This window comes from Temnothorax curvispinosus, unplaced genomic scaffold (genome assembly GCF_003070985.1).
Source record: "Temnothorax curvispinosus isolate PA1 unplaced genomic scaffold, ASM307098v1 QBEX01010811.1, whole genome shotgun sequence".
Classification (NCBI taxonomy): domain Eukaryota; kingdom Metazoa; phylum Arthropoda; class Insecta; order Hymenoptera; family Formicidae; genus Temnothorax; species Temnothorax curvispinosus.
In genome coordinates this window covers 781-14,850 of record NW_020220591.1, presented here as the reverse complement: position 1 = coordinate 14,850, position 14,070 = coordinate 781, and the positions used below count along the sequence as shown (strand labels likewise).

Genomic DNA, 14,070 nt, shown 5'->3' with positions numbered 1-14,070 from the left:
AAAATTGAAGAAAATATAGTACACGAAAGTGTACTGTGACGTCATACTATATATAAAAAATGACGTCATACCTTTTGAAGTTGCCGTCATCAAAGAAACTTTGGCAAGTTATAACTTTCTCAAAATTAGGTTTTTTTTTAAATTCAAAAAGTATTAAAAATCGGCTTAGATTCTCTACATTAATTATGGATACCGCTTAATAAAAAAAAAAATGTTAAAACCGAATTCTGATGCTATTTTAGCGTCGATTTCCTTGGCGTATGCATCACGTAATGCCAACGGTGCTTTACGTGCTCGGGCAAAACGGGTGTCGCTCCTGGTTTGAAGTGGACAGAAACTGGTGGTCCCGACAGTTTGCCTAGTACCGTAGGGGAGACCGGGGCTAAGCCGACAGCGGGGCGAACTTGACACTAGGCTTTTTGCCAATTTAAATCTATCGTAGAAACTTGTCTTTGGTACTGTAAATGCGTCTTTATGTGCCAGTATTATCAACGGAATTTGGTAACATTCTGAGTTATAGTGTAATTTTTAACGCGACATAAGTGTTTTTGATAGTGAAAAGTAATTTTTCTGATCTCTCGAAAATGTCTACTCTTTCATCGAGCTTTACTCTTGCGAATCTACCGGTAAGTGATTTTGATGGGAAATTCGATGCTTTATACGAATCCAATAATAATTTTTGCATATTTTCAAAATTTATATATTTTTGGAGTAACAAAAGTAAAAAACGACGTTCGGGGCTAAGTCAACACGACGCCATCGGGGCAAAGATGACACTAACCTAAAATGACATTATCGCAAAAAAGGTCACTGTTTCGTCCGATTCCGATGACGATTTAAGGAACATCTGTTGCGTGTGTTCGGAAAACATTTCATTAGCTTCTAATAACAAACAATGCATCTTATGCAACCGTATGGCTCATGACGAATGTGTGCGCACATCTGATCGCGAGTTTACGTGTATAAATTGTTTATATCACACGTGCGTGGAAAGTGGCCCATTACGCGCGCGCCATCTGTGTGACAAATAGCCAATTCCATACACGAGTCAAAACAGTGCGGTAATGTTTACATTACCGCACTGTTTTGACTCGTGTATGGAATCGGCCATCCGTCGCACAGATGACGCGCGCGCAATAATGGGCCACTTTCCACGCACTTTGTAATATAAAATAGGGTGTGTAACACGTGCGGGATGAGAATTGGACACTCGTGCGGGTGATCGCACTCGCCTTCGGCTCGTGCGTCCACTCCGCACTCGTGTCCAATTCTCAACTTCCCGCACTTGTTACACAAATAACTATTTTCAGACAGTTCAGAAAAAGATAATTAAAAGTTTAATTTTTTTTTCTCATTATTTTAAATAATTGTTTACTTTATTCCGATTTTTTGTTTCTAATACACAATGTCTTTTTATTTGATAAACAATGTATTTTTATTTTTAAACAATAAAAAAATAAGTTCCAGATCAAATTGTGTCGATCAAACAAAGTGTTGAGTTTGCCCCGGCGAGGTGTCGAGTTTGCCCCGTCATTTTTCAATTCGAAAATTTGTCTTCGCGTCACTTTTCCTTTCCTGGCGGCAAAACAAAGCGACGTACAGCAAAACTTCCTGAATCAATTTTGTACCTGAAGAAACACTCTTTAAATATATATCATTGAATTTGCCTAAAAATTTTAATTAAATATTAAAAATTGCCTTTGAAAAAATAGTGTTGGCTTAGCCCCGGTCTCCCCTACTAAATAAATCTTTATAATTCTTTAAGAACTGATCTAAACGAGTTTGTTGCTCTTCACGGAGGTCAGGTGTTGTCGTGATTATCGTGTGAATGAAATCTGACGTGTCAAAAAGCTCGTTGAATTTGATTTTGAGCAAATTGGAAGATTCATTCCCTGCCAAATAGAGAATCAAAATTACCGTCAATGACATAAAGATCTAGTTTCCGTGAAGTCGCACCCATCGTAACTTCCACGGGTAGGCGTCCGATGCAGCTGATGTGGTGCCCTGTGTAACTAGCAAAACGTCTATCTGTTTTGAATAAGGCAATTAGATTTAATTGAAAATAATTAGTTTTTCTACTCACAATACCGCAAGGCGCGCCTGTATCTAATTCCATGTTTAAATCTCGATTATCAATTTTTAATGTCGGCATCCGTTTAGACGCAGTATCACTGTTAATTTCACTGAGTTTTTCCAGACGTTGCATAATGTCGACCCGCGACGCCGATTGAGTGTCAGTTGCAACCTGATCCGTTGTTTCCGCAAAGACTAGAATTTACTTCGTTGACCTACAAATTTTGGCAATGTGCCCTTTTTTATTGTTATGATACACAGCATCACAAAACTTACACTTGTCACGAGCGTGTGATCCACCGCAGCTTGCGCAGTACGTTCCTTTTTCTCGGAATTCCGTTTGTCACCTTGTCGCTGAAAACGCGGATTTCTTTGCTCGTTACGCTCGTGTGATTGTGGTTTTTGATGTGTGCCCTTCTTTTGTCGCTTGAATTGTGAGGGTGCGTATCCCAGTTTATGCACGGCTTCGGATGTGGTCCCTGCTCCGGCAAATTTAACCTCATTGCTGACGTTGCGCGTGACTTCAAGTGTGTGCGCAATTTCGTATGTTTCTGTGAAAATAGATGGCTTTTATGCAACGATCTTGTCACATATTTCACGTATTAAGAGCCCATGGAGAAATTGTTCAATCAACCTAGCGAGGAACTCGTCGTATTTGCAATGTGCGGAGCCTTGTCTGAAACGCATTGCAAAAGCGTCAATAGCTTCTCTCTCTCTTTTGTTGTACAATAAGCCGGAACTTAATACTCTTGTTCTACGTCAAAACAGTCTTACATCCCAGAAATGTGGGGAACATTGATTTTATATTGAATTTTCTTGTAAAAACCAAATATTCGGATACCACGCTAATTACGAAAAATATTACTTCAGCCAGGGTTCAAACCTGGAACCTCCCTCATTCCGTGTAGGACGTCGAACCTATTTGTCCACTGAGACATATGGTAATATTTTTTGCAATAACATATATTAAGTTGACTAAATAATACTAACAATAAGATGGAAATACTTTTTTTTAGGTCAACGGTCAATTGACAATTAATCCGACCAAAACCAATGGTCGAATTGTCACGACAATGATAGTCAATTGTAGTCGATTATAAAATAAAGTCTTTCTCGTTAATCAATTATTGGCGGAAGAAAAATACACTTTTCTGTAAAAAAAAAAATATATTTCTTCTACTCTGATGTCTTTAAAATGTCATATCTATAAGTATAATCGCTCATTCCAAATCTATGTCTAATAAAAATTTCAAAATTTACAACAAGTGATTCAATATGGCGGCTGAAAGTCTGTACAATTTTTGTTCTATATATATATAATATTATACTATACTATGGTAAAAATTTCGGTAATTATGCATATTAATACCCCATCTGCCAATGACCTTGACCTTGACATATGTTGTCAAGGTCATCCTCCTGAGTGATTTTCAGAAGTTTTTAGCCGGCGGTCGTTATTCGTTAAAAAGTTATTAACAAAAAAAGTTTGGAAAATATAGCAGCTACTTTGAGTATTAGAAGACATAAACGACTAATATTATGTTTTTTGTTAAAGCAGAGAATACTTTATTTCGCGAGAAAGTCACTGCTTTACCAAAACACAACATTTAAAGCAGTAAATTGTTGATAAATTGAAGTCTTTTTGTTAAAACAGAGAATATTTTATTTCGCGAAAAAGTCGCTGCTTTACCAAAACAACATTAAAGTAGTAAATTGTTGATAAATTGAAGTCTTTTTGTTAAAGCAGAGAATACTTTATTTCCGAGAAAGTCGCTGCTTTACCAAAACACAACATTTAAAGCAGTAAATTGTTGATAAATTGTATATTGAATATATGTGAGTATTGGAAGGCATAAATGACTAATATATGTGTCGAAATAGTTCACGCATATACTTTCCACGCGAGACGAGTTGTCACATGGGTTCGTGGCGCGCTTTACAAGCTTGTTTATATATATACATAATGAATTAGACAGTGCTCGTAATTAATTAGTGTTTATTATGTGTATTAATTTTACAGCAGATACATTCTACTCATAATACGAAAAAAAGCATCAATTCTTTCGTTAAAAGTGTTTTTTTTTTTTTTTACAAATCCGCCAAGTAGTGAATATAATGTGTTTCCACAATGCCAAATCGAGGTATTGCTCCTCGCATCGACTACGTCGATTTCGCCCAAATTCTTACGAATTTATGAAAAATATTTAATAAATATACATATTTAATATAGTGATCAAAATCAAAGTATTACCTCGTGATTTAAATAACGAAACCTATCTTTGACTTAAGGATGTATTGCACCTATTTTCAAAGCGCTACCAAGTGGATAAAAATTTGTGAGAATGTTCTTTTAGTCTTCCTGATGTGCTACAAAAAAAATAGAAACGAATCCACTAAACGGTTGCTGAGATATAACGATTTTAATTTTCACTGATTTTACACGTATTTTTATGGGAAGAGACGATTCTGACAGATAAAACAGCTAAAAAAATGTTGAAGGAGCGCTACCAATATTTTGAATTTTTTTGTACATCTAGCATACGAATAGATGAAACTATCTGTCAAGTTTCAATTGTCTTCACTACACCGTTTTAAAGAAATAAATTAATAATTAATGATAATTAATTATTAATTAATAATTAATTATTAATTATTAATTTGATTAATAATTTGACGTTATAAAGTTGAAATCAGGGCATTTTTACTGCCAAAAGTTTAGGCTCATAAATTACAAAAATCGCAAATAATACTGGAAAAAACATTTGTAAAGTAAAAAATACCTTTGTAAGGAGTAGTAAAAATAAGACTCCTACTATCATTTGAGTATCTTCCATCTAGATTTACTATGCGTTAGGCGTAGATATTCAAGTATTTCAAATTTCATGCACTTTTGTCTAAGATTGTACCAGTGATACATCCTTAAAAGTATTCTCTGTTTTAACAAAAAGATTTCAATTTATCAACAATTTACTGCTTTAAATGTTGGGTTTTGGTAATAAAGCAGCGACTTTCTTGCGAAATAAAGTATTCTCTGCTTAAAAAAAAGACTTTAATTTATCAACAATTTACTGCTTTAAATGTTGTGTTTTGGTAAAGCAGCGACTTTCTCGCGAAATGAAGTATTCTCTGCATGCTTTAAAAAAAAAACGTAATATTAGTCGTTTATGCCATCCAATACTCAAAATAACTGCTATATTTTTCAAACTTTTTTTGTTAATAACTTTTTAACGAATAACGACCGCCGACTAAAAACTTCTGAAGGTCACTCAGGAGGGTGACCTTGACAACATATGTCAAGGTCAAGGTCATTGGCAGGTGGGGTATTAATATGCATAATTACCAAAATTTCATCTATACTTGATATATTAAAACTATAGAGCGGTTTTTGGGATCACTGATTTCGAATTCAAAGTCAAAATTTACAAATTTTTAAAATACAAGATAATGAAAACCAAAATCGCAAAAAGTTGTTAGATTTACATTAAATTTGATATTCAAGGTTTTATTGACTGCATTCGAGAACTACGTTCTTAGCTCTCTAAGCGTACTCTGTCCTTGTTCAACTTTCTGTAAGTAATAAAGATAGAAGTAATAAAGATAGAACGACGTTCTTGCACTAAGAGCGTGGTTTTCGAACGCAGTCATTGAGTCGCTGATTTTGAATATAAAATAAAAATACAAAAAATCGCTGATTCAATATGGCAGATCAAAATTCCCAAAAAATAAATTTAATTTAATTTTGAAAAATTGCAAAATAATTGCAAATTAATGCAAAATACTTACTCTTACGAACCTCCCCTCAATGACCTTTTCCTTCACATATATTATAGGAGTCACCCTTCTGAATCTTCGGAAGGTTTTAGCCGTCGCTCGTTCTTTATTCAAAATTTAATTATTAACAAAAGAAGTTTCAAAAATATAGTAATTATTTTGAATATTGAAAGGCATAAACGACTAATATTATGTGGAAATAATATATGTATGAACGAAGGAAAGTCGCAGAGAATAGTTGGCATAGAAAAGAGTAAAAATGAAGATAAGAGGGGGCACCTCCAATAATATTGACCTTGACATATGTTGTCAAAAGCATGACTCTATAAGTAACTTTTCCTTATAACTTAATCGTCGGTCATTGCTTATTTAAAAGTTATGAACAAAAAAAGTTTGATAAATATACAAGTTTGTGTCAATGCTAAAGGAAGTAATTTGCTGATATAATATAGTACACATACGGTAGCCCCTCCCTCACAGGCAGGGGTGGGTGGGGGTGGCGTTGGTTTGCGTGAAAAGTTGAAAACCTCAACTGTACAATGATAGACCTCGTTTCGCCTTATAAGCAGGGGTGGGGTGCATAGGGTGGGATGAATCTCGCTTTTCATGGAAAATACCAAAATACAAAATGCTGTCCAGAGAACCATCCACGCAAAGCGAGGTCCACTCCACCCCTGCTTACAGGATAAAACAAGGTCTATGGTCATCGTATGATTCGAGTTTTTCAACTTTCCACGCGAACCGAGGTCCATATATCTCCATCCACCCCCGCCTTCATGTGTACTATCTGTACACACATATTAGCAAATTACTTCCTCTATAGTACTGATACAAACTGTTATATTTCTCAGTTATATTTGTTCATAACTTTTTAATAAACAACGAGCGACGGCTAAAACCTTCTGAAGGACAGAGAGTTAAAACATCTCAAATGTCATCAAGTTCTTTCGTTATTTTTTCAACATGTTTAATTTTAAAAATGATTAAAAATCGTGAAAATTTTTTTTCTAACAATAAGTCACAAAATGGTGATAGCAAGATAATGTTAATGGAACAAAAAATCTATCGACCCGGGTATTCTAATTTTTTTTAAATTAATTTTCTTGCAAAATTAGTATTTTATTTTAAATGTATCAATTTTACTTTATGATTATTTAGCTCTCCACAATTTTAATATATTATACAAATAAATATATACATAGGTATAGTTACATATTTTTATTTTGCATGTTTTGTAACAATGAAATAATTTTTTAGCAGATATGAGGCCGAATCTAATGAATATTTGCTCAGAATGAATGCAGTTGCGCCACACGAATCTCGAGGATCTTTAAATTCGGAATGCGAGCCATCGGTAAAAGAGGAAAGCACAAAACGTTACGTTTATACCGGTCCACCTGCGATCAGTCTGGGCAGTTGGTCGGAAAGACCCAGTGTCAACGTCCAAATCAAAACGGACACTGATTACACGTTGGGAAGAAGCAATACGACTAATGACAGTAAAACCATTGTTAATATTAATAGCATAAAAAATGAAAAAGATATTACGAACTATACCTATAGCAGCACTGGTAAGAATAACGTCACTAAGCACAAATTCAACATTGATTCTTTGACAAATGAAAATCCCGATGAATTAATCGCAAAAAAATTAATGGCACATATGACAGCGTCGAATTTCAAATTATCAAATCGAGTTAACACGGCATCCAATTTGACGAAAAACAAAGATAGACCCGTCGTGATGGGGGTCGAGCTGAAGAAAACTTCTGTTAAAACGAAAGAAATACTAAAAAGCGAAGATGAGAACGAAGTCGACACTACATCGATGAATTTCAAAGAATTAACAAAGACATTCGGCCAGTATGGAAATTTTAAGCAGAAACCTAAACGCTCAAATATTAATAAATCTTCAGAGGATTATCGCAATGTGCAGCAGAGCGAGATAGATAGAATCACAAACTCGAACGTTAAAGAAAACGGTTATGCCTGGTTTACAAAGGTAACCAACCAAAACAACTTCTCATTTAAAAATCAGCCCGAGACGCAAGGCATACAACCAAACCCACGGCTAAAAAAATTCACATCCGTCATAGGCGTAAATGAGACGAGCCAGAATCTTGGATTACAAAGTGAAATGTCCCTCAGGTGTAACATCAACAATGCTATAAAGATTAATCCACCGATGCCGGTTGTAAAAGGATTCAAGATACACACTACTGCTGATTCTAAGATAAATAATAATCAAATGAGTCACAACGGACTATCGATGGTTGATAGCTTTAACAAGAATGTACAGTTTTCTAAACCTCAAACAATGCCGGTGATAACAGGGGTGATGCTGAAGAACGCCAACGTGGGACCCAAAACAATATCGGTCCAATTAGATCCTAGGGATATGCTATTGGAGTCTATTCGGAACTTCGGCGGACATAAAAAATTAAAAAATGTAAGTATATTAGGATGAGATGTAAAGCACTCATTGGAAGTTGTTCTTTGGAATATACAGTTGTCCCAAAATTCGCAGATACGGAGTGCAGAACGTGATTGTCTGTGCCAAAAGAAATAACTTTTTCCTCTGGCAAAATTGCGTCTAAACACTACTTTTTAAATAAGATCAATTTGAAGCTAACGAATGAGCGTTCTAAATTACACAGATTCAGGGATGGCACGCGCACGGCGTGCGTGGCGCGTGAGCACTCATATAATATAAGAACATTTTCTAATTGATATCACTAAAACAACAACTGAAAGTAAAATAAGTAGATTAGATAATACATGAATAATTTTGATCCAATCATTATACCGAAAATGGTACCAATGTACTTAATAAAATCTTATCCGCAGAGCAAATATGTGCAAATGGAAGGTCTGAATTTTGATCAAATGCTTTAAAATATTTAATCGGCCCTTTTTAGGCCGATCGGAAGCCGTGTATCAATGTTACAGCAGTGTACATGGCTTCTGATAAGTTGAAAATTTATTGCCTGTGTTATTCCCTGTTCCTGTTGCCTGTACCTTTCTATTGTAGATCCAGCTTTAGATATCGTGCATAGTTCTGATTAAATCTTTAGCGAAATAGTAAAGAACAGCGTATACGCTCACGCGCCATGCACGCCGTGCGCGTGCCGCTCCTGAGTCATGCGTAACTTAGAGCGCGCTCATTCGTTAGCTTCAAATTGCTCTTATTTAAAAAATTGTTTCTTTGGCACAGACAATCACTCCGTATCCCCGAATTCTGGGCACCCTGTATACAGGATATCCTATTTTAATTGCTCCAGGCAAACATTTCGAAAACTGTGAAAATTAACGGAAATAGAAAAAAGTTTCCCAGCAAATATACAGAATATAACTGCTGAGTAATATAAGAGTAACACGTAATATAACAAATATTATACATTTTTAAGGGAATCCTATAGCGAAGGCCGAACTTCCTCTCGATGTCGATAATGTCAACATTTTTAATCCTGTTTTCTCTATATCTGTCCTTGTATAACTATAGTAATCTGTCCTTGTTCGATCGCTGCACCATCTCTCGCTACACGCAATACTGCTTACACTATCAACCTGCATGTGCTTTTGCACGTATAAAAATTAAAAGCATGACACTTTTTTTCTAGACTTCTATCGTAGTTGTAATTGAACGATATTTTGTTCTTCAATGTTTTCCCTAGAGGCTAGTATTTCATTTTGTATATATGAACTGCAGTATTTTTGTATAAGCAAATATTGTCGTCAGTGACAGCTCTATGTGCCCAAATTTTTAATTTTTTTTTTTTTGTTCTTGATGTAAAACCGACACTAGCCTCCTACATTTTTGTGCGTACTTTAATTCTGAACAAACATTTTGCAATTCCGTAAAGCCAATTAAAAGTGGTTTGCTTTTAACTAAATGTCGGTAATTACTGCCACTATATAGGATCCCCTTGACGTTGAGGTTGTTTATATTTTTTTATAACTGCAATATAATTCTGTTTTAAAATTGTTATATTGTTTTATTGTTTACCGTGATTATAACAGTATAACAGCAACACAACTTAAATATATCATGTTATATAGCAACTGTATTTTATGTATTATGTCTAGGTTATGTACAATTTGTTACATGCAAATATCGGATTATCACCGTTATATGGTATCTTTTTTTCTACATAAAATATGGCGAACGGTGGTATAAGCACGGTGTATAAATTACAGTACGGCACAACGTGTATCGGTTGTATCGTGAAGTCTACTCTTGTAATAAAGTGTCACACTTTTGAATTGATAGTATAATTACTGTCATTATAATAACAATTCTTTCCACTAAAATATTATTACCACGAAACATCATAGGGGAATAAATTAAAATATACACGTTATATTATACTGTAATAGGAGATACAGATAGGCCAATTAATATACAGGATGTAACAGTAGATAGCCCGTATCAAGCGTTTTTTTTTTTAATGCGCACTTTCTTGGAAAATGTTCCATACAAAAGTTACGAGATATTTTATATTTTATGTCCAAATGTAATGTCAGAATAAAGTATAAAATATCTCGTAAACTATTAATTTTTTGGTAACTCTACCTTAATACTTTTATACGTAGAATAATTAGAAGAATCATATTATGTAAAAAAATCATACAATTCCATTTAAAAAAGTGGCGATGACCTTTATGTGACCTTAAAAAATTGATTTTTTCGAAAATTGATTTTACCATTATTTGTCTCCCTTAAAACAACTTTTGTATAGAACATTTTCCAAGAAAAAGCGCATTTTTTAAAAAATGCCTGATACGGACGGTTTGTTACATTCTGTATATTTATATGTACGTATATAGACATCAAAATTTATTTCTTTTGATAGTTATGGTTTCGCAACAATGCAATCATATAAACATTCAGGTTGCTTCGCGATTATAATTGAAATATAAAATAGAAAATAAACTAAAATAATAATAAGGCTAAAGATGTTAAGATAGAAACAATTTAAAAAATATTCAGTAAACTTTTAAGATTATTAAGCAGTTAAAATTATTTCTTGCAATTGAGCAAAAATCAATTATTTCATCCCCAATTTCGTCTAATAGGAAGTCACATATAAAAAACTTTTATTATTCGGAGGAATCTATGAAGATCCCAAAAATATAGTACACCGATTGTAATCGCGTACACCAGATTTGAATGCTTGAAGAATTATGCAACAGACTATACCGTGATGTATTGTGTTGAGTTCAATTCGACATAAGAATTACAGAAGATAAATACACTCGAGACTTTTAAAATATGTTTTTTTTTTTTAATTTGTTTGTTTTAAAATTCCACATTTTTATCATTTTTATGTAGTTATATTGCATGTACAACTTAAATTTATCACCTACATTACTTTGGTTTTATTATTTATAAAACTATAAAACTATAGCGTTCTAGTTTCAGTCTCATTAATTATAACTTTGAGATTATATAATATTGTAATAAAAATAATTTTATCGTGTTTAATATAAAACGCTATATAGTTAAGATCACACAATATTATATTTTTACTAATTGAGTAATTAATATTAATATTATAATTAAAATTTTAATTTTTAACGTTGATATACATTTTTTACAAATAAATATTTTTTATATAAATTATTTATTTGCGTCATTTCTATTTATTGTAATAAAATTTAGTAGAAATTCTAACATATATCATGTTTATAAACTTCTTTTAAGAATAAAATATGATTATTATGGAATTAATTAAATTAGAAAAATAATTTTTTTTTGTTGCAGACTACAGAGAGATACTAATTGCGTGTAGCCACTCATAGAGCAATCTGAGCTAAAATTTTTTGCAGCGATGCTTCAAGATTGACAAGTTTTTTTCTATTTCTTCCGTCATATTTAGTTCTATATCATTTGTTTTTGTTTTTATATTATTAAAAATATAAGAATTATATTTCAAAAATCTTTTTGTTTAAAAAAATCTAATGCAAATAGGTTTGAGAAAAAATTTGTTTAACCTTAGAATATTAAAAGACTTTTTGGGATATGTGTTAAGAAATTCGGTTCGTACACGGAAAAATGATATGGTTTGCCATAGCTAAATAAATAATAACATTTGGCGCAGCCATATCTGATGGTTGTCACACCCAAATTGATGTGATGTCTTTACTATATTATAATTGCCGCACCACCGCGCCATGCGCCAGCGCTGGTATCAATTCTCTATGGTTGTCCCAATCATATATAGGTGTATAGTGATCCATCAATGTGGGTGTGACAACCGCAGATATGACTGCGCCAAATGTTTCTATTTTCTGGCTGTGGCAACCATATCGTTTTTTCCGTGTACTATTTTTTATTACTATACATTTGCTTTATATTTTATATATATACAAACATTACTAATGTTTAACATTAGAATTTAACTGATCAGACCTTCAAAGCTGACAAGAGTGAAAATCTTGTGTTATCGCAGTATTTTTATCTAAAAAATGGAAATTTTATGTCTAAATAGTGAAAACATAAGTCATGTAAAATAGTATATTGTACAACTAGTGGGAAAAGTGGTCGATTCTAAATGAGTGTGAAGTTGGTCGCACTCATTTGGGCTCGACCACTCTTCTTTCCACGAGTTGTTCATACTATTTTTCCTAACGCAAGCGTAAAATGGGTCGCTTTTCGCGCTCGCTTCGCTCGTGCGACCAACTTCACACTCATTCAGAATCGACCACTTTTCCCACTAGTTGTACAATATACTATTTGTAATGTAAACAATATTATATAGTGCAATTCAACTTAGAAAGGAGAGAAAATATCCACATGTCACACATTTGCAATGCTAATGTTAATATAATTATTAACTTATCTTTGCTTTGTAATAGTATTCTAGGGTTAATACAAAAGTATTCAACAATTACTTCAAGTACTTATTTATTCGCTGATTTATGCCGCTAATAAGTTACATAAGAAGATTAAATATTCCTAATTTATATATTCTTACATATAATTACTAAGATACCAAAAGAAAAGTATTTGTTATTTTTTTGCTTTCAGTATTTAATGTGACAAAAGCAAGAAATTTATTTTCGCGATATTAATCATTGAGATTGCAATGATTCGTTATATCTTATATATTTTTGGTTGGGATATGTATTCTCGATAATATTAACTAGACCGATTAAAATCCGATAATAGCGTCACGTTGATTGCGTGTAAATATGATGTACAAAAGATAACCGCTGCGATAACCAAAACTCGCTACAGAACAGAAGATGTACATACTATTTAAGATATGTTCGACATTTGCTTAATTGTAGAAGATGTGTAACTTTTATTTTATTTACTTGAATAGTCATCAACTTGATGTTGCTCATTCATTAATGCAGGAAGAAAAAAGAGGGAGACAAAATTAGATTGTTTCTTCTCAGTTCGGTAGAACCGTTCGATTCTAGCTTTGGTACAATGTATACTAAAATAAATTTTATAAAGATAGAAAATATTAAACACCAAAGTTAATTGTTGGATGGCTCGATATCGGTACTATTATAATGGAGGTTTGATATTGACTACTAATAAGTCCTAATTTTCGCAATTAACTGTAAGTTTCTATCAACGGGACCAAAGGTGACATCTTATTTTTACGTATTGTAGAATGAATTTAGAGTCGTAGAACATTACTGCGCTAAATACGAGGTAGGTTTTTAATCGTTAAATCTGGTCAATTGAGTTATTATGTATCGAAACAATTGATAATAATAAATATAGATTTATTTACAACGTTATCTATAAAACGTTGAATGATCTATTTTCCTCCGTAAACATCGTATTAATATAATAGATAATTATATTACGGCTAAGATGTGAACGGACCCACACAGCACACTTTACCTAATAGCGTTTTTCATTGGTAGAAATGGTGCGCACTCAGTGCACATTAAAGCCGTTGTACATTGATTTAATCTCTAATATTTAAAGTAAAATGCAAATATTTTGACTGATAAAATTCCTAATACATATATTTTACCAATTATAGTATAATAAAGAATAGTGAGGATTTCGTGACTTAACCCATTTATATCAAGAGACACGGTAGTGTCCCGTGCCAAGTACACGCGGAGCGAGACCGACCGTGACTCTTTTACGCGACGCGACGGGTTGCGAGTACCCGAGATGTTGAGATCTCGATCGATAGCTTGCGGTCCAATTAGGGGGGGGTTTCTCTTATAATATTCCGCTACGTGCCCTACGAG

The 14,070-nt window shown here is 33.3% G+C and overlaps 1 protein-coding gene across 1 annotated transcript in view; it reads left to right on the top strand.

The window, feature by feature from the left end:
- The window catches only part of LOC112460810, a 27,848-nt gene extending 14,246 nt beyond the window's left edge, over window positions 1-13,602 (top strand). The window contains exons 2-3 of the mRNA XM_025025696.1: window positions 7,102-8,293; window positions 11,609-13,602. Of these exons, the coding sequence (XP_024881464.1) occupies window positions 7,139-8,293; window positions 11,609-11,626 (1,173 nt within the window). The 5' untranslated portion in view covers window positions 7,102-7,138 and the 3' untranslated portion in view covers window positions 11,627-13,602. The remainder of the gene's footprint in view (window positions 1-7,101; window positions 8,294-11,608) is intronic.
- The last annotated feature ends 468 nt before the right edge of the window (window positions 13,603-14,070 follow it).